This window comes from Pundamilia nyererei, unplaced genomic scaffold (assembly GCF_000239375.1).
Source record: "Pundamilia nyererei isolate P.nyererei 1_Seehausen unplaced genomic scaffold, PunNye1.0 scaffold00287, whole genome shotgun sequence".
In the NCBI taxonomy this organism is placed as follows: domain Eukaryota; kingdom Metazoa; phylum Chordata; class Actinopteri; order Cichliformes; family Cichlidae; genus Pundamilia; species Pundamilia nyererei.
This window is the reverse complement of record NW_005187688.1, coordinates 56,362-82,309: the sequence shown is the minus strand read 5'-3', so window position 1 is coordinate 82,309 and position 25,948 is coordinate 56,362. Positions and strand designations below refer to the sequence as shown.

Here is a 25,948-nt window from a genome sequence, read left to right as displayed (position 1 = left end):
AAATACATATATATAAAGATGTCATGCAACTGTGGAAGGTCAAAGTTCATCCTGAAATATAGAAATGATAAAAGCATGGACGCATGACAAGTACGATCCAACACAAAGCATCCACTCATGTAGCGGTTATCACTTTGCTCTCACAAACAATTTATCTGCTTCAGTGAGCCACAGCTTGGAGTTATCCAGTGACAGACTACTTTCAAATCAAAATTCTGTTGAGAGAAATCTGCTCCAGCTGTAGTTTTTCCACTCCAGCCATGATGGAGCAATGCTCGCTCTAATATGTGGTGAAAAGTTAACTTTATGACCTTACCTTTGACTTCCAGCTCAGTCTTGGTTTCAGCCTGCTCTCTCACGTGAGTCACTGTGAAGAAAGCCATGACATTTATTCCCTTTTCATCAACACACTGATCCCAACATGGGCAGATGTAGACACACATTTCTTTCACATATAATGTACATTTACATGTGTACTGACAGTTTTCTACCCCTCTTAATGTCTTTCCCTACAGAAAGTATTGCTCCCATATCTTTATTCTGAGCAGGTCTCAGAGTGTTTGGATAATTTTCTATTTTTTTCTTTTCTGTTTTTAATACTGCAGTGCGCTCAAACACACTCAAATAAATGTAAGTCTTACTGTAGCTGCCTTGAAGCAAATTCACATTCTGTATCTGAAAATGAGTCAGGTTACTAACTTCTGTCAGTTCCTGTTTTGAGGCTTTTTTGTTAAATTTTTCTGATTGAAAAATAATTTCAGAGAATCAAACCCACTAGTAACTAATGTGACAGTGAATGTTGCACCTCAGTTCAGGACATCCTCTCAAGTTTTGCTTGGAGCTAATTAGGACGGGTTACCTTCTTCGTTTATGGTGAGTGTGGCTGAGCACCTGGCCTGTTCAGCAGTATTAGCAGTCTTACAGGAGTACTGGCCAAAGCATCCACTACGACGAGAGTGGCAGTGTTTTCATTCTTGTTAGGCTAAACCGAGTGTTGGTTGTGGAACCAGCTTATTTCTGATTTTGGCATGCTAGCTACGCACAGATAAAAGTGGGCCTCCCCCCATGTGGCACTGTACAGCTTGTGATTGGTTGGATGAAATTGGCTTTTGGCAAATTGAAGGTATCTTTAGGTGAGTGATGTTGGTGGTGGCTGATCTGTCCCACGTTCATTGGCTCAGTGTACTTTGTTCTATTTACATCCCAGTAAGCACCATTTGTGTGATCTGTCAGGAGCTGGGAATAAGGGAATATCTTCTGTCCTTTCACAGCATAACAAAAACTACAAACTAAACTAACTAACTACAAAAATACTCAAAACAACCAAAACTATTTGGACCAGAGCAAATGATCCCTCACTATCATGGCTGAGCGCCCCCACTAGCATTTCAAATCACTAAACTGAAACTGACTGAGGGCTCATGAGGTCATATTTCAGTAAAGAAAGCGTTGATAAAAACTTTGACACAGAACTCAGGTGAAAAAGGAAAAGGTATACACAATGATATTTACTTGTTTGTATTTTTATGAAAGATTGTTCCCTGAGCCACACCTTGTCATAAACGACAGGGAACTCTTTCTCCAGTTATTCTTCTTTTCTCCTTTATTTGGTCACCTTTCATTGCATTCCTATATAACTATAAAACACATTGCAATGGGAGTAATTTTACAAAGTTAATTCTACATGGTTGATAAACACTTCCAACACAAAAGCCCACATTTTTCTCATTTTTATTATTATTCATTTTATGATCCTCCAATGCCACCATAGGCAGTACGATGGGTTCTTTCCGGGTACTCCATCTTCCTCCCACAGTCCAAAGTGATGCAATTAGTAGTGATAGGTTAATTGGTAACTCTAAATTGTGAACACCTCTAAAGGTGTGAATGTGAGTGTGGATGGTTGTCTGTCTCTATGTGCTAGCCCTGCAACAGACTCGCGATCTGTCCAGGGTGTGCCCTTCCTTAGACAGCTGGGATGGGCTCCAGCCGATGGATGGATGAATGCCATCATTACACAGGCAGATTTTTTCCCTTTTTCCTTTGCCCACTGTTGTTGCTGTTGAGATTCACTTTAATGTATAACTTAATCCTAACCTCAAAGAACAAGTTCTGAAAACTGAATGTGCAGGATTTGTTATCGCCAGACAGCACAACACCAAATCATAATCTACAGATTCAGTGAGAGTGTGTTGATCTGAAACCAGCACTGCTGTGAGCTTCTGTTAGTGACACTTCAATTGTCTCAGAGTAAGAAAAGCAGCCTTTGTTTTTAGTAATAAACTCACCGTCTAATGTAAGAGTTGCAGAGCAGGACACCGTCCCTCCATTGTTTGTGGCCATGCAGGTATACTCGCCCTCGTCCTCTGGATAAACCCTGGAGATCTCCAGCTGACAGCTGTCATCAAACTGAGATATCCTGAAGAATTCGGACTGTTTGATTTCCTTTTTCTTGTGGAACCAGCTTATCTTCACATCTTGATGGTTGACAAAGGAAAAAGCACGGCTTGGGTAAATATACTGCAGTAAATTTGCACTGTGGGTCAACAGCAAGAGTAAATAAGTCAGAAGGTGGTTAATTAGTCACGTGCCATAATCAAGTTTCAGTGAAGTCCCAATGGCTTCAAGAGAAGACCAAAGGACACACTACTACTGAAACTTATGCGTAGGTAGGAAATTCCATTCACAGGAAGTGGCCACAGGTTTGAATAAAGTTTCAACTTAAAATTCTGTGCAGCGTAACTACCAGGAACTGAGCAATACCATCACTTTGTTTCAGTATTAAAAAAATCACAGCATCACTCAATAAGAAATTGTATTTTTTACCATCTCCACGGACTTTGCACTGGAAGCAAGCTGGTGCGCCCTCGCAGGCTGAAGTGCTGGCCATGGGTGAGATGATGACAGGGGGAGCAACAGTGGCGGGGGAGTCTGGAGAAACCACCTCTGAAACTGCAACACAAGAACCTGAATCAGTACAGATACAGCCACTTACAATGTCTGCCTGGACCCTGGCAGGGCCATGGTGGGTCCTCGGCCAATCCTTGACTGGTCTCCTTGATGGTTGCTATATTGCCGCCTGTGACGTGGACCACACAACTATGAGTAGTAACGCCCTTAATGAGCAATCAGTGGTAAAAGCATGTGTATCCACCAGGGAGAGCAGTGTGGAGGCTCCCCTGCAGGCTTGCACTGCATATTCATACACTTTCTAGTTAGTTGGTTGGTTAGCGATGCAAAAACTCCACACGCTGTCAGGTAAGAACACTCTTATACAAATAGTCTTCTTCTTTATCTTTTCCAAACTTTTGGGAAACTTTTTTTCTTTTCGTATTTTAGTGCTTGTTGTTCTGCTGCCCTACATCATTTGCATTATATTGAAGCTATCATCACCTCTTAATGATCACGTTGAATTAATAATAAAGTGCAACTTAAAAATATGCAGAAGTCATTTCCACCTTCTGGTACGATCTGACCTATTTCTGGTGGAGAGTTGTGTCCATGAAAACTGTGATGTTGGGCTAATGGCGAGAGCATGCACTCTACTCAGGAAAAAATGCCGATTTCAGCAGAAACCAACAATCTGTTTTATACAAAACTGACTATCAAGTCCCATCCATGTCTCACCTTCAACATTGAGTGTTGCAGTGCTTGTGGCAGTGCCATACTCGTTCTTGGCCTCACAGGTGTAGACAGCAGCGTCTTCAGGAAAGACCTCGATGAGCAGCAGTGTGTGCTCGTTGCCATCGTGCAGGAACTTGCACTTGAAGCCAGCGGAGAGAGCCTGGGAGTTTTTGTACCAGAAGACCTGAGGCTGGGGAACACCGCTCACCTGGACTGAGAAGCGAGCTGGTTTTCCAGCCTCCACCGACTGGGGCTCCATGTGGCGAAGGATCTGAGGAGGCTCGGGGACTGAACGAGGCAGAATATTTTAGAGGTAAAGTTTAACTGGAATATACGGATATATATGAAAACTACATAATTGTTCTGTTTCCATTTGTGTTAGTTTGCTCCTTGTTCAAAGCTTCTTGCTCCATCCTCTCATGTCACTTCCCCTGTATTAAGTTCATGTGTGTCTATGTATTTGGTCACCATATTTCACTTCCTGTGTTATTTGGATTCTTTGTCCTCTGTGCCTTGCTTTTAGTTTTCTCATCATCCATTTCTTTTCAGCTGTGTTTTGCTTTCATCACATCTCCACTTTCCTGATTGCTGTTCTCTGTGGGTGGATTTAATTTTCCCTTTTGTGCTTCATGTTTTGTTTCCTGGACCTTTTGTAATGTAATATAAATTGCTTTCTTGTGTCCAACCTTCCGTGTGTGCATTTAGGCCTGCTAGAACCTTCAGCTGCACTTCTGCATGTACAGCGGTCCCTCGTTTATCGCGGGAGTTACGTTCTAAAAATAACCTGCGATAGGCGAAAGTAGCCAACTTTATTTTTTACAATTAACATAGATGTTTTAAGGCTGTCAAACCCCTCACTACACACTTAATACACTTTTCTCTCTTATTTAAATATTCTCAAAGTTCAGGCCTTGTAGAAAAATAAGTCCAGTATTACAGAATGAAACCAAAGGGACCCGCAGGTGACGACGTTTTCAGCGTTGTTGTGTTTGTTGGGGAGAAAACTTCCCGTCAGAGTCACGCTGCTAGCAATCGAAGATTTATGTAAATTTGACAAGCTGAACGCATTCTGTACTGTACAGGAGACACAGCACGAGATTAATTGACAACGCGCTGTAAAAAACCCAAAAAACTAAATTGCACCAAAAAAAATCTGCGAAACCGCGAAAGGCGAACCGCGTTATAGCGAGGGAGCGCTGTATATACTTGAGCTTGTACATATATACGTTTAACCCTGTGATTAGAGAAAAGTCCTAAAAAAATTCAAACCCAGTTCTAATTTTATTTAAGTCATTAAAGATATATGCTGAACAGACATTTTACCCTTAAAAATAGCAGCTCAAAGAAATAATTATAAAGCCAAAATGGTGAGAATGATGAGTGTATGTAACCTTCAAAGCACAATTGTATTGAAATAAATGGCCTTTTTAGAAACAAACAAACAACCAGTTTTTATGTGTTCATACTGTACATCATTCTTTCTGTGTGACGTCACGCTGGACTTACTGTTTATTCGAAGCTGCATGGTGCTTCTATTTTTGCCAGCGATGAAGGTGTACTCCCCAGCATCACTCCTGTAGGTCTCTGAGATGGTGAGGCGATGCAGCTTCCTGATGGTCACGTAGTTAAATCGTTCTTCCATCGAGAACTGGATCTCCACACCGTTCTTCAGCCAGTGACCCTCCACATCTTCTTCATTCACTTCAAACTCAAAGGTTGCACGGTGTTTCTCCAGAACCTAGGAGGGGATAGTGAAATATTTACATTTCTATCTCTGTTCAATTCAATTCAGTTTTATTTATATAGCGCCAAATCACAACAACTGTCGCCTCAAGGTGCTTTATATTGTAAGGTAGACCCTACAATAATAGAGTTAAGGCCCTATTTTCTGTTGAAAATGTCAGTAAATACAATCACCAAGCACCCAAAATTCTACTATTTAAGTTGCTTTTTAAAATGTGAGTGCAGTAAAACATGCTGTGGGGGACTGACAAACCTGAGCGGGTCATATGTAAACATTAATAGTTATTTTTTATTTTTATGGCCAATCGTCACTGCTTCCACAGAGAGAACAGAATAATATCTAAATATTTACACACTGTTTCTAGTGTATCTTTATGCCTTATTACTTTAAGGCATATTTCTAAATAAGAAATAAAAGAGAAATAAAAATGTTAATGTCAGGTTCAGTATCTGTAAACTTCGCCCGTGTCTTTCCAAGCTAAAACATATAGATGCACCACACTGACACTAACTTCTCTGCGTAACGCCTGTGGTTGTGAAACAGAGCAGCTTTGGTTGCAAAAGTTAACTTAGGATTAAAATAAGATGAAACTCATTGCAATTAAATAAATGAACAGTCTTAAAAAAACAGCGAATCGCCTTTAATCCTCAAACTGTGATTACCTGAAAGACAGAAGTTTTATTCTGAAACATCAGTAAATGAACTTTAAAACCACTTCACCGTAATTTCCCGCTCAGGAGGTTCCGAGATCCGAATGTCGCGACCCTCCACTGTGAGCCGGGCCTTGGAGACGCTTGATCCAGCTACCACTGAATATTCCCCAGCATCAGACATTCGAACCGTCTGGATCACGAGGCGGTGAACATACTTCTCTGCTGTCACAATATACCTTTGGATTCAAGGCAGAAGATATCCAACTCACAATTAACCTCTAAAAGCTTTCATTGTCCAAAGGAGACGCTGGGAATAGTGATTTTCAGATTAAGTGTGGCCAAACTTTGACGAGCACTGACAGACCTTTCCTCAGACATGTCCATCTCCTGACCGTCCTTCATCCACATCACCTGGATGTTTGGCTCAGAAACCTCACACTCAAAAATCGCCTTCTTCTTCTCTGTGATCTTTATGTCCTTGATCTTCTTGGTGAATTCAATCACACGAGCTGAAAGAACAACATTTTCAGAGACGTTTCGTAGCATTTCTCACCTCTACAGACTGTAAACGTGCTCAGCACCAGGTTACCTTCGACAAAGAGATTAGCAGTGGTGGCAGCAGAGCCGGCCACAAACTTGTACTCTCCTCCGTCTCCAAAGTGAACGTTTCGGATGGTGAGGGAGTGCGTAAGCTGCCGACTGCGGACCTGGCACCTGTCCGACGACTTCATTTCCACGCCGTTCTTCAGCCATTTGTACGTGATGCCTTCATAGTTGACGGTGACCTCAAAGGTGATAGTGTCTCTCTCTTGGGCATTCAGGTCCTTCAGCATGGAGGTGATCAGAACCGCTGGAGGACGAAATTTGAGGGAAATACAAAAAGACACATTCACTGTGTTTGCTTTTGAAGAATTTCAGCTATTACTGTATGCAGTTATTCAGATATGCAGCTCAAATATATAGCGAGAATTCTGAAACTTTAAAGCTTAAAATATGTTAAATTAGGTGATTATATAATTTAGAAATTATTTTAACCCCCCTTTTGTGTCTCATTCTGATACGGTATTTTCATATCACGTTGTGGGAGGTCAGAATTCTTACGGTTGACGGTGAGTGTTGCAGACACTTGGTCGTTGCCACAAATGAAGGTGTACTCTGCAGAGTCGTCCCTGCTGGTGTTCATGATCTTCAGCTGATGGAGTTTTCCCTGAACCACAATCCTGAACTTGTCACTCATCTCAATCTCCACTCCGTTCTTCAGCCAGGTGGACGGCACATTGAAGTGGGAGACTTCACACTCGAATGTGGCCACTTGAGTCTCTGGTACCTCCACACTTTTCATGGGTTTAGTGACCTGCAGAGCTGCATGTAGTAAATCAGGTCACAAGACATGAATAACAAAAGATTAGACAAATATTCTTCTCGTCTCAAACACCATAAACATTCTTTATATTCTTCAGTAAGTGGATGGACTGCTTTTCACTCTACCTGCAATCTGTGGTTATTTGTTTTTGATCTAACATTCATACTCTGATGGATGTGTCAGAGAGCAGCTTGGAGTTACTATCTTGCGATCTAAATGCAAGACTTCACATGCAGTTTGTCTTATAGTGCTACATACCCTCCACGGTGAGTACAGCACTGCACTGCAAGTGTCCAACCACAGCCACGTACTCTCCTGCATCGCTGCTGTCCAGATTCTTCAGGATCAGTTTGTGTGCTTTCCTCTCAGACAGAATCTTGCACTTCTCACTTGACTTCAGCTCCAAACCTTTAAACATCCACCTAACAGGGATGTTGTCATGTGAGAGGCTCATCTCAAAGGAGGCTGTGCCATCCAACAGAGACGTCGCATCTTTTATCTTCTTCACAATTTTGATTTCTGCAGGAAAAAAGTAGCAGATACCACTCATGTGATATGATGATATGATGATACCTGACAACATTGTGCACAATTCTTGGTTATGCTGATAAAATCTGACACTTACTCTCTACGTTGAGTCTGGCATTGGCAGAAAGTTTTCCAAGTTTGAAGGAGTAAACAGACTCGTCCTGTATGTTGCAGTCCTTGACCTTCAGCGTTTGGACCACGCCACTGGAGACGATCTCGTACTTTTCGCTGTTTTGCAGTTCCACCCCGTTCTTAATCCACTGGGATCCTTTCACATCGGGGTGTGTGAGCTCCAGTGTGAACACTGCTTCCTGGGTCTCCGTCACGGTCTGGTTCCTCAGAGTTTTCTTGATCTTCACTCCTGCATATAAATATAAAGCTCTGCTAACTTTAATGTATACACACGGAGGTGATTCGTTAGTTTTGGAAGCATTTTAGTTCTGTCAGGAGAGGTGGGACAGACAGAGACTGAAGTCCCCCCGGCTTACCTCTCATCACATCTGAGAGTACAAGTTCTTAACATCCAGCCTCTTATGTTAAAAGTGATGCAGAGTGCTAAATGGAGTCTATCTGTATGTGCTTTTACTCATAAATCATCTTTGTTTTTAATCAAACATACAATAGAGATATAAGTCTAATTAATATGAGGAATGAAACTTATTCTAATGTGCAGATATTATCCAGCTTCATCCTTGGCACATTGGTGTCACACATGATTGTATGATACATGAAGTATGTTGCAAGTGTTAAACACAGATTAACATGAGGGGATTTTGCTGGTGGTTAATCGTGTTTCGCTTCCTAATAGTGATCAGAATATAATCAGGTATAAATTTAACCAGCATACAAATAAGAAAATATAATCTATAATAATGATTCTAGGTGCAGGCCTCTCACTGAGTGTGTGTGTGGAGATGACCTCAGAGGCTGTGGGTGTGTGTGGGTGTGGAGGATGGGAGGGGGAAGTGAGCGAGCCGGAGGAGCCACTAATCTAAAAGAACGTCTGATTTTTCAATAACTACTTTTATTTTGATTGTCGTATTTAATTTACCTCAGTATGTTCCCGGTAAACGTCCTGTTTTATTTATCTTGGTTATGTGAACACTATGTGTGTGTGTGGTAGTGGGAAGCTAGTACTTACCCTCCACCCTGAGATTAGCTGTAGTTTTGGAGTTGGCCACCTGGTAGGTATACTCTCCGACATCCTGTGGCCTGGTAATGTTGATGATGAGGCGCCTGATGGCTCCGTTCACCTCACTCACCACATTCTCATTGAAGTCAATGGGCTGGCCCTCCTTAAGCCACTTGCCCTCAGCATTGGCATTTGCAACTTCACACTCAAGCTCAGCAGTCTGAGACTCCGCCACTGTCACATCCTGCAGGGGCCGTGTAATGGCTCCACCTAATGGCAGCAGAAAGTAACATTTCTGTTTCACTTCTGACCACATGTCCTAATCACAGAAACAGCAAATGCCAACACACACAATCTTCTGTCATAATAAAAAAAACAGCTGCTTTAAAATAATCCACGTTTTTGTCAGAGATGGGTATGGGTAGGTATAAATGTCAGCAAAATGTGAAATGTGTACCAAAAATTAAGTAACAAATTATCATCTAGTGTGTGGATTTCCCTTATCTGAAGTGGCAGGTCAAGGAGCAGCAGTCTGAGAAGAGACCAAACCTTCTTCTTCCCACCCACTTCCTCCATCCACGGTTACACCAAGTAATTCCCAGGCCAGCCAAGAGACATAATCCCTCCAGCATGTCTCGTGTCTACCCTTCCTCGAACACCTCACCCAGGAAACATCAGATGCACGAACCACCTTACCTGGCTCCATTCTATGTGGAATGAATCCCTCTCAGATAACTGAGCTCCTATATCTAAGCCTGAGCACAGCGATCCTTCAGAGAAAACTAATTTCTGTGCCTTGTTGTTAAGATCTCATTCTTTTGATCATTACCCAGAGCGTGTGACCATAGAACAGAGTAGGGACGTAGATCAACCAGTTTATCAACATCTTTGCTTTTACACCCACCTCTCTCTTCATCACAGTGGTAGGTTACAGTGTCCAAATCGCTGTAGTCGCAGCACTAATCCATCAATCCCCTACTTCCCTCTCCTCTCACTCTGAACAAGCCCAGGATTCTTAAATTCCTCCACAAAAACTCATCTCTGGCCCAGAAGCAAGCAAGCAATGGATACCCCATGTTCTCGAATGCCTTCTCCTAATCCACAAAACACTTGTAGAATATGCTTGAATATTCTTGAGAGGATAGAAAACTTGTCCAGCTCTTTACGTTGAGGAATACAACCACGTTGTTCATCTTCAATCTGAGGTTCAACTAACTGATGTACTCCCTTCTCCAGTAATCTGGCATAGATCCTCCCAGGGAGGCTGAGGAGTGCGATCCCCTTTCTTGAAGATGGGCACTACCACCCCAATGTGCCAGTGAGTCTTTTTTAAAATCAGTGATTGTGTAAATGATTTCATCTGAGTAAAACACACAATATCCATAATATCTTAAAAGTTAGACATACCAGAGACAGTAAGCTTGGCACTAGATGTCTTTTCACCAGCATGAAACATGTACTGGCCCTCCTCATCTTTCATGGCGTCAATGACTGTCAGAGAGTGAGCCTTTCCCTTTGACTCAATCTTGGATTTGGGTCCAGGTTTGATTTGCTGGTTCCTGAATGTCCAGACTGAGTCAATTCCAGGGTGAGAGACTTCAACATTAAACGTCACATTCTGGGACTCTGAACACACTTTGTCCTCCATGTGTTTCACAATGTGTACCTCTGTAAAAATGAAATGGTTAGAGTATGAAAGTGAGACTGGAACCTAAAAACAGTATCACGCTGAAAGTACAATGCTGTGAAAAAGTATTTGCCCCCTCCATGATTTTTTTGTATATATTTTTCTCACACTAATATTTTCAGTCAGCAAAATTTACACTAAGTTTAGACCAAATGATAATTTAATTCTTTAATGAAAAAAGGTGCCTGAACTTACATGGCTTTATGTGAAAAAGTAATTGCCCCGCTTGTTAAATCACTAATTAACTGATTAGCCACATATTTTGGAAAGCCGAGTTCAATAGTCACACCCAGAGCTAATTACCAACAGACCTGTTGACTAGGGATGGGTACCGGTATCCGGTGCCATTATGGCACTGGTTCTGACATAAACGGTAGTAACCAGACCGAAAAGCACACATTTCGGTGCTTTATTTTTCCTGAGATGTGATACACTTTAGATTCTAGCCAATCATTTTACGTTTCCAAGGATAGTGGGCAGGCCCAGGTACGTACGTTCTTTTAGAGCAGAGCTACAGATTAAAAATGCCCAAGTCGAAGCGGTCAAAAGTCTGGCTGTACTTCACAGCAAAAGATGAAAACTCAGGAGCCTGCAACAAGTGCTTTAAGCTGATACTGTGCAAAGGAGGTAACTCCTCGAATCTGACAACGAACCTGGCGACGTATAGCGTTTTGTTAAAAGCCGAGAAATGCGCCGTATTTGATAGCTTGCTGCGAGACCTCACACCAAGCACATCTACTGCGGGTGTGGTGCCTGTTATCAGACCCGGAGTTAGCAACATCCCCCGAGAACCCGAAGAGGAGAGTCCTGGCCCAAAAAGGCTAAAATGACCAAAGAAAAAGTGGGAAACAGTTAAACATGAGAGGTTTTTGGACAAAGTTTGTGTTTTTTTCCCATTGTTTAAGCACTGCTTCCAGCCAAGAGTGATGCCATAAATCCCCTATAGCTGCAGAAAAGGCTAACATTGGTATCTTTTTACAAAAAAACCCAGCTAAACATGAGAGGTTTTTGGACAAAGTGTGTGTTCTCCATTCTTTAAGCATCTGAAAGCACCGTTTCAAAAGTACCGGTTTGGTACTGGTATCGTATAAAACCTAAACGATACCCATCCCTACTGTTGACAGACTCCAAAAAGGCACTGATTACTCTTCCAGGAGGTCACAAAAGAACCCAAAACAGCCTCTAAAGAACTTCAACCTTTTACAGCCACAGTTAAAGTCAGTGTTCATGATTTAACAATAAGAAACATAAGTGCAAATATGGCATCCAAGGGAGACGTTGACTACAAAAGACACAGTTGACCAAAAGGCAAAAAACATTACAATGATTATGCACCCACACGGTGATCTGAAGCACTTTAGCAAATCCACCTTTAAACTGGTCAAAAAACAAAATAAAGGTTCAGGAGTCAGTCAAATCCAGTTCAAATCTGGACTGGGATCCTGTTGTGATGCTTTGGCGTGACTTTAAACAGACCGTTTATGTTCAAAAACCCTCCAATGTGGCAGAGTTAAAACAATTCTACAAAGACGGCAGACAACATTCATACACAGTGATGTGGAAGATTCAATGTTTCATTGCAGTTCTTCCTGCCAAGAGTGGCCTTACCAGTTATTTGGTTAGGATAGGCCAGATAGGTTTGGATAGCTTTTTGCCTTAACAGATAAAATCGTCATTTAAAAACTTTAAAAATTTTTGCCTTTACTTGGGTTATAATATCAAAATGTGTTTAATGATCTGAAATATTTAAATATGAGATATATGAAAAACAAAATCTAGAAGGTGACATATACTTTTTCACTGCACTAAAAATCTTTCTTACCTTCAACCGTCAGGCTACAGCTGGTGTCAACCTTGCCAACAACTAGTTTATAGTGACCCTGATCAGATGCAAAGGTTCTGGTGAAGACCAGCCGCTGCTTTGCGCCCTTTGCCACCATTTGGATTCGGTCACTGGGCGTCAACAGTTTGTCATTATGGTACCATTTGACAGAGCTGATGTCCTGGGCAGAGATCTTAGCCTCCAGGACAGCCTTTGTGCCTTCAATAGAGGATACATCCTTCAGTGGCACTACAATGTCAATAGCTGTAAGAAAGAGCAATAAGATGACAGTCAAAAGTCACAATTTCTTTTAACAAAATATTTTTAAGTTTATATTCAAACCCAATTCTAACTCTTACTTTGAACACTGAGTTTGCCTGAGGTGGAGATGTCCTGGGCAGGAACCACAAAAGAGTACAAGGCAGCATCTTCTGTGCTGATATTCTCCACCAGCAGCTTGTGAACCATCTTGTCAATGACAATGTGGATACGTTCCGAGGCAGAAATGGCCTGGCCGTTCTTCATCCAGGTTCCCTCAACATTCTCTTGGGAAAACCTGACCTCCAGCTGAGCAATATCACCCTCACAGACTATCAGATCAGTCAGGGGCTGCATCAGTGTCACTGGACGCACTGAAGGCAGAGGTAAAAACATGTAATCAGACAATTACCCACAATGTTTTTCAACAGGTTAAAGTTGTGAAACAACAGAACGCTGTTGAAATACACTGATGAAAATTCTCTTGTTTGCCAGCAGCAGTAACATGCACTTCACATTTTAAGCTTACGTTTCATTTTTAGTGAGGCACTGGTCTTCAGATCACCGCATACAAAGGTGTATTTTCCCTGGTCCTCTTTCCTGACATCCTTGACAGACAAAGTGTGTCTTCCTCGACGTGACGATATGATGTATTTATTGCTGGGTGAGAGAACTTTGTCTCCAAAGAGCCAGCTGCCCTCAGCATCTTCACGAGATAACTCGACCTCAAACTCGCCAGCATAGGATTCTGGTACCTCAATGTTCTCCATTTGTTTGATGAGCTCGAGAGCAGCACCTGGATACAGAACAACATACCGAACCATTTTTATGTAATTTACAGGAACAGGACAGTTCCGGTGGATATTCTAGATAAATTACCTTCCACGTGAAGCCTTGCACTCGTTCTTATGTTTTCATCATCTGCAATCACACAGGTGTATTCTGCGTCATCCCTCATTTCAATCATTAGCACAGATAGGAAGTGGACTTTTCTGTCAGAGTGCATTCTGTATTTGTCTCCTGAGAAGATCTCCGTGTTGTTCTTAAACCATTTGACTCTGACGAAGGGTTCATTGGTTTCACACTCAAAGGTCACCATGGTATCCTTCTCCTTGGCACTCGTATCCTCCAAGTTTTGGGTAAAGCTAACTGCTGTCTTGGCTGCAACAGCGAAATGAAGAAGACAAATACAAATCAAGACAAAGAAAATTTAGCATGGCGCAGAAATGATTTTAGATGAACTTGCTTTACCTTGTACAAGCAGGAAGGCATGACTTGAGGACTCCCCAGCAATATTAATGGCCTTAACCATGATGCTAGCAGAATCTTGTGTTTCGACATCTCTTATGACCAATTCACATACATTGTCCTCAGGCCAGTACCAGTAAATACGGTCAGACTTTTCCAGCTGAATGCCATTCTTGAACCACTGACACTCAGGTTCTGGTCTACCAACTACTCTGACTCTGAAACGAACCTCATCCATTGGAGCAACAGTCTTGCTTGCAATGCGTTCCAGGATCTTGGGTGCTTCCATGCTGGGAGAGAGCAGGACCCGTTCAGGTTTTATTGTGGGGATAGTGAGTTTACCCTCTTCCTCCATCCTCTTCCTTTCAGCTTCTTCTTTCTCTTTCATGTGATGGAGCAGCTCCTCTTTAGTCTTCTTCAATAGGTCTTCATAAGAGTCATCCCTCCTGCGAGACTTAAGCTCTACAGCCGAGATAGACTCATAGAAACCCTCCTCTGTTCTGCGCTTGAACTTGCTCTTCAGTTCTTCAGACTCCTCTGAAGTTTTCTCATGAAGAATTCTCTGTGTCTTACGCAGCTTAACCACTTCCCTGTCTTGTGAAGCCTCACTAGGTCGGTCCATCTTCACAATATCAAATCCAATCTTGCCAGGCTCGTGTGTAGCCTCTGCAAGTTTTGGTTCTGGTGCACGACGCAGGACAGATCTAAAGTCTTCCCTCTGCTGGATCTCTAGCTTTACTGTGTGCTCAGCTGTTCCTAAAGGATTGTCAGCAACCACCCTAACCTCTCCTGAGTCATAGGACTTGATGTCAACAATCTCTAAATAGTAAATACCATCATAACGGAGTCTATATCTCTTGCTTTTGCGGATAAGTTGTCCGTTGAGGTACCAATTAACCTTTGGTGCTGGATAACCAGTTACTCTGCAGCGGAATCGTGCAATGTTGCCTTCCAGCACTCTTGCTGGTTCAGGAAGCAAGACAATATCAGGTTTTGTCTTTTCAGATTCTTCATCAGCGCCGACTCCTGCAGGTCCTCCCTCATGAGCCATGCGCTCAATCTCATCCATCCTATATGCTCCTTTCCTGCCTTCAGGAAGTTGTGTTTCCTCAACAAGTCCCTTCTCATCCTTGACAATCAGGGTGGCTGAGGTCTGGTCAACTCCACATTTGTTTGTGGCTCTGCAAGTAATAACACCACTGTCCCTAGCATAAGCAACTTCATAATCAAGGCTGCAGTATCCAAATTCATTGACCATATGCAACCTATTAGCAGCAGCCAGAGGTTTGCCATCATGCAGCCACTCCACTACCATATTGGGGTCACCAATAGGAGTGAGTCTACACTCAAAATGGGCTGGTCCAAAACACTTCATTCTGATAGATGTCAACTTCTTCTTGAATTGTGGTTTCTGTTGCTTCTCCTTGTCATAAAGATCACCCTCCTCCCACTGCTCTTGGCCGTATCGCAAATGAAGCGGCTCCAACTCGGGTGCTGCAATCTCTTTAGCTTTGTAGGTTCCTCTAGGAATAATGAGCTTCCTCTCGGTTTGAGGGGCAGCAAAGTCCACCTCAACATTGACTCTGCAACGAGTGGTGTCTCTACCAGCCTTGTTGATGGCTGTAGCAGTGTACCAGGCGCTGTCTGAGCCTGAAGCAGATGGAATCTGGAATTTGGCTTCTCCTTTGGTGCCATCAATCCTGAAAAAGTAAAAGGTCACATATACTGAAGAAAGCACTTTTATGCTGCACTGAAAACAAAATATAAAATACTAGATATTACATACTTTATCTGTGGATGCTTGTGTGGGGTGATGATGTCACTGTTTTTCAGCCACACAATGTCTGGCAGGGGGTTTCCAATGGCTTTGACAGCCAACTCAACCAGAGTGCCCTGCTTTACAGTGATGTTTTTCAGCTTTTCAACAAATTGAGGACGTGCCAGGGTTTCTTGAGCTATAGATAGCAAAAAACAACACAATGTCTAACAATATGATCTTTTGGTTAACTAAAAAGTTCAAGAGTGCTATATATCACTCACCATCAACAGTAAGAGTTACATTGAGAGATGCCCGTCCAGCTCTATTCTGAGCAACAACCGTCCACTCTCCAGAGTCTTGTGGTAGGGCTGGGACAATGATCAGGGACTGAGTACCATCCTCTTTAATCACTATCTTGTGTGTGTTATCATTGATCACTTGTTGTCCTGGGAAAAGAAGGGCAAAATGAGTTGACTGAGAGGCTGAATCAGAAAACAAAGGTAGACATCAAGAAATTTTTCTCTGCTACCTTTTCTGTTCTTACCATTGTGGAACCAGTATGTGTCAGGCATTGGCCTGCCAACAACTTTCAAATCAAATCGGGCAGTTTGCCCCTCAGAACATTTTATTGAGGAGGGCTTCATGACAAATACAGGTTTGTATAGTCTTTCAAGCTGAGCCTCATCTGTTTCGTCAAATCGACGGGCAGGAGACTGGCGAGGAGATCGGCTGGAAGAACGCCCTGGGGAGCGGCTCAGAGAACGAGGAGATGTCGATCTGAGAAAAAAGCAGTGTCGTCATTTGACATGGCTGCAGTTAAACAAAACAAATTTTGATGTAAAAAATGCAGTGGATAGAAGCTTTGAAAGCTTTCAACCTGATATTGTGTGCTTATTAAAAGTGTGTGTATTATTAGTGTATTATTAAAGCACCACTATTATTCTGCTAGTCACCAATATTGTCTGTCTTTTTTAAAAGCTAAGCTATAAGCCAAAACATCCAACGTCCAGTTCTCATGGCGATATGTGATTTTCTTAATTTCTTTTTTAATTGTGCCATCATTAGATTACCTTATCCTCTGTACTGCTGGCTGTGGTGTGTATCTCTGCGGCGTTACAGCTTCGGATGGCTCCACATAAAGCTTTCCAGAGCTGACTGCATTTCCCTTCATGTTTGTGGCAAAAGCAGTGTACACGCCTTCATCCTCTGGCAGCACCACAGGCATACGAAGACTGGCTCGCCCATCTTGAAGAACTTCAATTTGGTAACGCGCACTGGGCCTGATGCGCTGGCCATCTTTGTACCAGGCAATCTGGCACAAGATGACAGTAGTTCAACAAAGCTGGCTAAACGCTCTAAAACTGTGAGAGTGCGATGACTCGACAGAAAGCATGAAACATAGCTGTTTGTTGTACTGTCAGATTTAAATGTTTCTCTTTACAGCAACGCTGGAATGGTATTTAGAAAATAATAAATAAAAAAAAAAAAACAACTATATTTCTTGGCAAACCAAATTATTTATTATAAAGCATCACTCTGATATACCCAACTTTGGTTGGATGAGTGAAAGTTGTTTCACTATATGAATGTGTCTCAATACCTTTGGCAGTGGTTTTCCAACCATCTTGCAGTGGAAAGTGACTCCCACTCCCTCCATGATCCTGTAGTTTTTCACTGGTGTGTCAAAGGCTGGCTGCACTGCCTCCTCATCTGCTATAGTCACTACCAGCTCTCCGTCCTCTGCCACAAGCTCTCTGTAAGTAATTCTCATGATACACAGTTCGATCTTCTGTATTATCCTCTCCTCAAAGGCTGAAATGAGGAATTCCTGCAAAAATGATGGACATTAATTATGAACCGTAGATTGAGATCTGTTATCACAGCACTGCAAATGTTTATAGCACAAGTACCGTTTCTGAGACAAAGCTCATCGGGGTTATTGTCCTCCTCTGTTCCAATTCATACTGACTCACGACCACGGAGGGTTCCTGAACCACTGACGTAGTCACTTCAGTTTTATATGTTACATCGTGCTGCTTCATATGTGCTTCATATTCCTCTGTAAACACAGATACGGATACGCAGATAAAGCCAGACACATCTTTTCAAAGTGATTTTTAAAGAAAGTTTAAAACTGCAAAAAACAAAAAAAGGATGCCAGTACCTTCCTCCAACAGGCTGGTGGAAGCTGAAGCTTCTCCGTGGGGATTTTTAGCAAAGATGGAGTATTCTCCGGCATCGTCAGCAAAGGTCATCGAGATCTCCAGTTTACATTCTCCAGTTTCCTTGTAGGCAACTTTGTATCTGATAAGAAAACCAAAACAAGCTAGTGCTTCATCGTCACAGCATGATTTCAAGGCTCAATAACAAATTGTTCTACCTTAATATTTGGTTTGTCACTGCCATTACTTACAAAGTAAAGTGGATTTTTATTTAAAAAAAATAAAAAAACGATATGTTAGAGAGTGTACAACGTACAAAAGACAATGATAGCTGGCTTCAGTTAAGCAAATCCACAAAAAACATTGGCCGGTGATGTAAATATGTCTTTTCAAAGACACTAACCTGCTTTGCAATGACATGGTCATCAGAGGACCACTGTTAAAAGGACCTCATAAAGAAAATATCTGAACTGCTAAACACAGGTAAGTTACCTACATGTTAATAAAGATCATTATCACAGTTGTGGTAATTATTAAGGTCTGATCTAAAACATTAAAAATATTGCAAACATTACAAAACAGCTGACTCATAACGGAGCAGGACTATAACTGTTCCTGTTTGTTCCACAGATAGGAGATGAAATCAAAGAGATCAAATACTTATTTCACTCAGTGACATGCAAATCAATAGATTTCTGGTTGATATCTGTCTCTGTTCATTTCTTTGCAAGTCAGCAAACTCAGATATTCAGCAGGGGATCCATTTTTTTCTGTATGTATTTTATAATCTGTATCACCTGTATCCAGTGGTAAGCAGCACGCCATTCTTTTTCCAGATAATGTGAGGTCTTGGATTTCCTCCAACCTGGCATTCAAACACAACACTTCCTCCCTCCACTAGCTTCTGCACAGTGGGTTTCTTGATGAAGAACGGAGCTGCAGGTTCTCCTGCGCTCAACTCTGTCACTGTCTGCAGCTTTGTTTCAGCTGCAACACTGAAGAGGAGCAATAGCTTTATCAATTCTGCAGCTTTGGATTCTTACATGACTATAAATCTGCAAAGAATGAATCTGACTTTTACAACTCACGTTTTTTCTTGTGTGATTGCAATGTCTGTGACAGCTGTTTCCTCTCTGCTTTCGATTTCTTCTGAAACTACAAGAGAAAGTGAAAGTCAAATTAGTTTGTATAAAACTTGATGATCTGTAGTTTAACATGTTTTAGCATGTCCACAACTTGGACATTTGACTCTGTTGTGTTTATCAATTTTCAAGTGTACCAGGTGACCGCAGGCTCGTGCAAAAATCCAGTTGTTTTTCTCCTCTACAGTAAATTCATTTCCATACGAACTTGTCAGCTTTACTTTGGCTTATCATTCCAGTATAGATACCTTTCACAAGCAGGTAGCAGGAGGTGCTCACAGTTCCTGCTTCATTGGTGGCAGTGCAGGTAAACCGGCCACTGTCTTCAGCAAATGCCTCACGAATAATCAACCTGGCAAATCCGTGCTCGTAGCTGATCTGGAAGTCAATGGAGCTCTCGATCTTGTAGTCCTCCCTGAACCAGATTATGACCGGGGAAGGGTGACTGCTGATTTTGCACTCCAAGGTCACTGACTCACCTTCGGTCACAGTCAGGTTCTTCAGTCCCTGAAATAGTCATAAAGAAGTTTACATCCTGTAAAATTGCCGTACATCCTGTACGGCAATTTTACATCACATTTATATTCTGAAGACAAAAAGGCCTACTAGGAGTAAATAGTGATCAGAATACGCTCTTTAACTCACACGTTAAAATGTCCTCGTCTTGTAATATTGTCAAAATTAAACACATGCTGGAAACTAGTTCATGCATTTGTTACTTCTTGGCCAGACTAATGTAATTCCTTATCAGGCTGTTGTATAAGCTCTGTTACATGGTTAAAAATCGATCCTACATGCTGTAGCGAGAGTACTAAGGGAGAGAAAGAACGATCATATTTCTATAATATTATGTTGTGAATTGTTTTCATGTTCTCGTACATTATTGGGTTCACTTAGCAAAAAATGCAAAAATATATTATTCCTTACATTGAATGTAAAATAGATACATTTGAATCACAAACTGTAATTATGTAGTATTATTATGAAAACTGATGACAGGAAGAGCTTTAAATGTTGCTACCTTCAGTGGCTGTTATGAAGTCAGATGCAGCACTTTGTGAAAGGATCAGTTACCTTACATTCATTGGGTCTTTCCTTTTGATAAAGTGTATGTTTAGGGCTGGATCAGGTTTTCTCTCTGATATTTAAGGTACATTCTTGCCAACTAGCTCTTTATAAATAAGCTGAATTTAATTGGAAACAGGAAGCAGATAGGAAAAGTACTCACAGCAATAAGAGTGGGTGGAACAACAGGCTCCTGGGATCTTGTAGGCACTGCAGCCACCTCCTGCAGAAACCAACAAGACAACTTAAAAAATTGTCCCCCAAAAAACAAAGTATGGGGTTCTGTTAGAATAAAGGGAGAAAACAGGTTAGAGTAGACAAAAATATAAAGAGGACAGAGGGATGAAGGTGAAGCAGCAAAGACAGGAATAAGAGGAGGAGGATTCTTCATGAGGCAGGTGAAAGGCAGCGTATCAGTTGCTGCTGCGTTAAGATAGGTAGAAGAACTCAGGTGAACATCCACACAGGATTAAGTTGAGGAACGATAGGAATGATAGCAGTGAGGACATCAGACCAACCTGAGGCTCCCATTCCTCAAATTCTTCCTCACTAAACGCATAAGCGCCTCTGCTGTCAAGTTGAGTCTTATATCGCACATCTCTGAACGGTGGTGGGAAGGGCTCAGGTATCACATGAACCTCCACCGCCGCCTGTCGAGACGGACTGGGAGATTTGACTGGCTTGATGATCTTTCTGGGAGTTGAAGGGGAGGATAGCTCTTTGTGCAGTGTAGCGATGGCAGAGCCAGCAAGGGACACCTGATCAGCCAATGAGAACAGCATTAACCATCACACACAGATAGTGAGTCCAAATTCTGCTGGGGATTAGTGAGCAAGAGACACTGAACCTAAACAGGAAATCTAAACCAGCTAAAAACGGACTAGAACTGAAACAGGTTGAGAAACAGCAACTGTTTCTTTGCTGTGACTGATTTAATCCGTGAGGTGGGATTATCTGATGATAGCTGATTTAGATGGTTTTTCCACGAGGTGACTGCTTCATCTATTCTACAGATTACTACTCTGAACCAAAACACAAAGTCATATCTAAGAAAAAAAAACAGTGTTACTATTGCTGTTATATAATAACCACAAACTATAGCTAGTGGATGTTATGATGGGGTAGTCCTCAAAAGAAACAAATGCTGTGGTAGGATGGATGATACTGTGAGGACGGGATCAACGGGGATTAGACTGAAGGAAAACTGTATGTTAAGATGTTCACATTCAAATGAAGGTTTTGGGACGACGATGGCCTCAAGCTGTTCTTCTTACCTCATGTCTAGGTTCATGTTTAGGAACAGAAACTTTAGAAACTGTGAAATGTGGAACTGGGGGCTGGACGACACCAGTGTCCACACAGGAGAAGATTTCTGTTGTTCTCTGAATCTGGAGTAATCAACAGAGTGTGTTAGGATAGTTGATGCTCCATATCATTAAAATGAGACGTAAGTAACTGAATTCAGGGAACTCGTCCAACCTGAGAGACCTGGACTCTGTGCTGCTCTGCAGACACAGCAGGCTCAGTAGGAAGTGTTTTTGTTGCAATAACTTGTTTCTCTGCAGTTGCTGCCGCCTGTTGCTTTATCCTCAACTCCACATCCTCCTCTTCCTCTTTCCGAACACCCTCCCCATGCACAGGCTTGAGGACACGAGCAAGGTCAACAGCGGCCACCACTGTAGCCACTGCCTCAGCCTTTTTTTCTCCCTCATCCTGAAGACACAACAAGCAGCACACACATCTCAGAGAAGACAATGCTCCACCAAAAGCCTTAAGGACCGAAAAAAACACGACAAATCCATAAAGTCACGCAACACAGAAGTGAAATATCACGCAGTCTTCTATCCAAGATTCACAACTTGAGGTTCAGTATCTTGTCCAAGGATACTTGGCATGCAGATCGGAGTAGCCATGGATCAACTCATCATCCTTCCAGTTATTAGATGAGCTGCTCTACCATCCTGATCTGCAGTCACCTGATGAATTAAATGCATAAGGTGGCTGTGGGAAGACACAAATCCAGGGCACTGTCGCAGGAACTCGAGCCCTCAGTATGTGGGTCATTTTCTCAACAATGTGACCAAACACTCTCTCTTTATCCTGAGCCAAAAACTTCTTATGTAAATGATGCAGTGCTGGCTATTTTAATAATTGTGTTTTGTACAGCACTTTGTGATTTTTTTGCCTGTAAAAAGTGCTCTATAAATAAACTTTTCTTCTTTACTAGAATGTCAATAAACCTGCTGTGTATGGTTAAAATGGGACCTTCCTTTTTTCTCTTATCATTGCTGACTAGTGCAGCGTCTAAACTTAACAGTCTTATTAAGAGTGGAGTCAGATTACCTCTTAGCTTTGAGGGGCAGATGTCTGTTGCACTGTAATTACCCTTGCTGTTCTACGTGCACTACATGTTTTACAGCCGCATTAAAGAGGACCATGGCGAGTGGGAGTCAGCTGGCCTGGCATCTTAGAGCTGAGCAAGAAAAATATGCGGGACAAAAAGTCACACTTGAAGCATCAAAATGATCGTCCACAAACCAATGAATGTAGTCGCTACATCCATCTTTTTTATACAGTCTATGGTTACAGCATGTGATGTTTACACTGCACAGCTGTTGTTTACGATACAGATTGCGTTATCCATCTTTGTACTGCAAGGCCAGCTGTTCAGTCTCAACTCCTCCAGTCAGACTTTGTCTGGGAGCAACATACTACAAACTGCCCCTGATGCACCACTAAATGTGAATCAGTGAAAATGGTTTGTAATTTTAAGCTTTTTATATGTGTGTGAATGTGTTGATGGATGTGGTGTAAAGCGCTTTGGGGTCCTTAGGGACTAAGTAAAGCGCTACACAAATACAGGCCATTTACCATTTATGCCTACAAACTCAATTCTAAAAGATCTCACAGAAACGTCTTGTTTGCAAACTGATTTAGAATTTTTCAGCCACACCTTCTTAAAAAGAGCTTTGTTTTTTCTTTGGATTGAACATACATTTTTCAAAACTGACCCTTTTGCTGCCCAGAGCTTGATTGTTACTGATATTATCTCTATGATGAGTTCAATTCGATAAATATGATTTTAAGGTTATGAGTGAATTCAAAACAGCAACAATGTCCTGAAGGAAGACTGGGTCAAAATGACAAAGAGTCACGCTCTGGCAAACAGGATAATCACATTAGAAGCCACAGCTAATAACCAAGAAAGGACAACGTTGCATTAAAAGAAAAGAAAAGAAGAAGACAGAAAGAACAGAAAATAAATGCATGTTCACTTTACATCCAATAATCGGCACAGCTGGGCCAACATGTTCACAACATAAAAGTTAGTGATGTCAGTTTAAAAAGCAAAATTAAAAACAGAGTATTTGTCCGTGTTCATTCTGCAGTCACAAACAAAACGCACTAACATGTCAGGTTGGATGTACTGATTGAGTTGAGTTAACCAGCATGCAGGCTGTACCACTCTCACCTCTCTGGTGGCAGCCACCTGCTGCTCCCAGTGCTTCTCCATGTGAAGCTGAGTGGTGCTGCTGACAGCGGTCATGCTTGCCATGCTGGTATAGCTCGCCTCAGTCGCGTAGTCTCCCTGTTTCCAGGGCGGCAGAACCTCTGCAGAGGTAGATACCTGCAAGTAGTCGATTGAGGTTACGCTTTATCTAACACACGTTCAAAAAATGAAGGTCTGCAGATTTTAACATCAGTTGTGCTTCGAGAGACAGATCAAAGCCACTTTATGAACCAGTTTTCAAACTTTATTCATTGTGTTTTATTTTTCCTCTGTATCCTGATGTTACATGTGATCTCCTGCAGATTTTCATGTTGCCTCTAAAAATTGTTATTACTATTGCCAAATGCTGTAATTTCAGTTACATCATATATACATATATACTTTCTAACAGTAACTTACACCCTGCATCTCTGCAGGAAGACAAGAACAACAATACCAGAGAAAACAGGACTGTTCCATCAGTGATCAATAATATTTGTACAAAAACTAGCTGGTATTGAAAATCAGAGTCACTAATTGTGTTGCTACCGCACACCTGAAGATGGCACTAATACAGTTAAATACATGGAATATGCAGCATTTCATGTTTTTTTGGTATTTGCTGATGAGCAAACTGAAAAGCCAAACAAACCGAGGCATGTACACTAAGTCACTGTTACAGCATCTTGACAGTGAAAGTGGACTCCAGATAGATGCTCTGACCTGTTTCCTGGTCATGATGGGAGACTTGACTGGTCGGATGGGAGAAACAGACAGTTTGGTGGATGGAGACACTGGTCTGTAGACGACAACACGTAGATCAGTCAGTTCATGTAGTCAATTTAGATGACCACCTGCCTTCACTGAGATCACAGTTGCATACCTGACAGGTGTCGGTGTTGGCCCTTTCACATGTCTGACAGGCGAAGGGGACTGCTGACGTCCTGCCGTCACCTTGGAAACATAGGACGGCGGGGACTTGGAGGTCGGCTTTGGAGGAACCCGTGGGGGGGTTTTGTGAGCCAAATGCTGAGTGATCATTCCTTCTCCTACATGGATCTCCCTCTTAGTGGAGGCCTGGAAACTAGTCTCCACCTTCAAAAGGGGAACATTTTATATTTACTAAGAAATGAGATATGAACATGACCTTTAAACATTAATTCCACACTCTGTTACTTTTTCATGCATTTTTTTTAGCAGTACTGTCACCATAACATGACAATCAGGCAGAAGTACCTGAATAATACTGGGAAAAGAAATATTTACTATTTAAGAACTATGCTTTCTACTTTAATCAACTTAAACTCAGATAATTGTTCCCTAGAACACTTGGTTATCTCACCCTCTGTACTCTGCTCTGGGAAGCCGATATTTGGGATGTGGAAACAGTCTTCAGTTTCTTAGCTGGCACAGCTTCCTCACCTGCAACAACAATAAAAATGAAAGTTTAGGTTGATTAATTATGGTAAATTATCATTTAACACATATTAAAAAGTGGAGTATTCAATTATTATGAGGATTATGCGTTTCCACATAAAATATTTTGACCAAACTTGACGTATTTGAAGAATTAATTAAACTGTGGTGCTTACCCTGAACTAGCAATTCGGCAGTGGAGGTGGCCCGTCCGCTGTTGTTGGTGGCAGTCACAGAATATGTCCCAGAGTCCTCTGGGAAGGCTTCAGCGATCAACAAAGTATACAGGTCTCCATCTTGGAGGATCCTGAAGTCGGCCGAGCTCTGAATCTCGGCCCCTTCTCTGTAGAACTTCACAGCTGGTGTTGGGATTCCTGTCACTCGCACATCCAGCCTCACCTGGCTGCCTTGTCTCACTGTTAAACTCTGAAGTCTTTGAAGGAAATTTGGAGGCGCCGTCTCCACTGCAGAGATAGAAGATTAGCTTGATTTGAATGCTGACCTGCCCTTACCTAGCAGTAACCTAACTAAAAGCACCAAAGACTAATAAACAAAAATGAAGAGTTCTAATCTGGTAACTGCAGGTTACATCCATTTCTGTGCAGATAACAAATCTGCTATAACGATGTGATGCTGTCGTGTCAGTGTGGACCAAAAACACCTGCTATCTCATGAAAAACTGAAAAATGGAAAGAAATTGAACCAGCCTGGTACCAGAAGTGTCTCTGTGTACATAATAAAATGAGTCCTGATGTCTTTTATATTATCGTTAATAAATTAAAATCAATGATTCAGACCTCAGTGGGTTTAAGTTTGTTAATAACTTTATGCAATGAAATGCTGCAACAGCTGCAT

General features: G+C 41.9%; 1 protein-coding gene across 1 annotated transcript in view; it reads right to left on the bottom strand.

The window, feature by feature from the left end:
- Positions 1 to 25,948, bottom strand: part of ttn.2 (titin, tandem duplicate 2) — a 224,471-nt gene that overhangs the window by 191,689 nt on the left and 6,834 nt on the right. The window contains exons 4-40 of the mRNA XM_013915325.1: positions 25,270 to 25,557; positions 25,020 to 25,099; positions 24,561 to 24,772; positions 24,186 to 24,476; positions 23,660 to 23,840; positions 21,667 to 21,900; positions 21,462 to 21,575; positions 20,706 to 20,945; positions 20,351 to 20,410; positions 19,371 to 19,629; positions 19,069 to 19,135; positions 18,778 to 18,975; positions 17,983 to 18,122; positions 17,729 to 17,877; positions 17,419 to 17,646; positions 16,889 to 17,130; positions 16,363 to 16,595; positions 16,100 to 16,264; positions 15,846 to 16,014; positions 14,063 to 15,759; positions 13,691 to 13,972; positions 13,341 to 13,607; positions 12,913 to 13,185; positions 12,554 to 12,817; positions 10,452 to 10,712; positions 9,054 to 9,314; positions 8,010 to 8,273; positions 7,643 to 7,903; positions 7,123 to 7,383; positions 6,611 to 6,871; positions 6,386 to 6,530; positions 6,089 to 6,257; positions 5,131 to 5,362; positions 3,628 to 3,912; positions 2,827 to 2,952; positions 2,289 to 2,477; positions 317 to 367 (exon numbers count right to left, since the gene is read on the bottom strand). Coding sequence (XP_013770779.1) covers positions 317 to 367; positions 2,289 to 2,477; positions 2,827 to 2,952; positions 3,628 to 3,912; positions 5,131 to 5,362; positions 6,089 to 6,257; positions 6,386 to 6,530; positions 6,611 to 6,871; positions 7,123 to 7,383; positions 7,643 to 7,903; positions 8,010 to 8,273; positions 9,054 to 9,314; positions 10,452 to 10,712; positions 12,554 to 12,817; positions 12,913 to 13,185; positions 13,341 to 13,607; positions 13,691 to 13,972; positions 14,063 to 15,759; positions 15,846 to 16,014; positions 16,100 to 16,264; positions 16,363 to 16,595; positions 16,889 to 17,130; positions 17,419 to 17,646; positions 17,729 to 17,877; positions 17,983 to 18,122; positions 18,778 to 18,975; positions 19,069 to 19,135; positions 19,371 to 19,629; positions 20,351 to 20,410; positions 20,706 to 20,945; positions 21,462 to 21,575; positions 21,667 to 21,900; positions 23,660 to 23,840; positions 24,186 to 24,476; positions 24,561 to 24,772; positions 25,020 to 25,099; positions 25,270 to 25,557 — 9,099 coding nt within the window. The remainder of the gene's footprint in view (positions 1 to 316; positions 368 to 2,288; positions 2,478 to 2,826; positions 2,953 to 3,627; positions 3,913 to 5,130; positions 5,363 to 6,088; positions 6,258 to 6,385; positions 6,531 to 6,610; positions 6,872 to 7,122; positions 7,384 to 7,642; positions 7,904 to 8,009; positions 8,274 to 9,053; positions 9,315 to 10,451; positions 10,713 to 12,553; positions 12,818 to 12,912; positions 13,186 to 13,340; positions 13,608 to 13,690; positions 13,973 to 14,062; positions 15,760 to 15,845; positions 16,015 to 16,099; positions 16,265 to 16,362; positions 16,596 to 16,888; positions 17,131 to 17,418; positions 17,647 to 17,728; positions 17,878 to 17,982; positions 18,123 to 18,777; positions 18,976 to 19,068; positions 19,136 to 19,370; positions 19,630 to 20,350; positions 20,411 to 20,705; positions 20,946 to 21,461; positions 21,576 to 21,666; positions 21,901 to 23,659; positions 23,841 to 24,185; positions 24,477 to 24,560; positions 24,773 to 25,019; positions 25,100 to 25,269; positions 25,558 to 25,948) is intronic.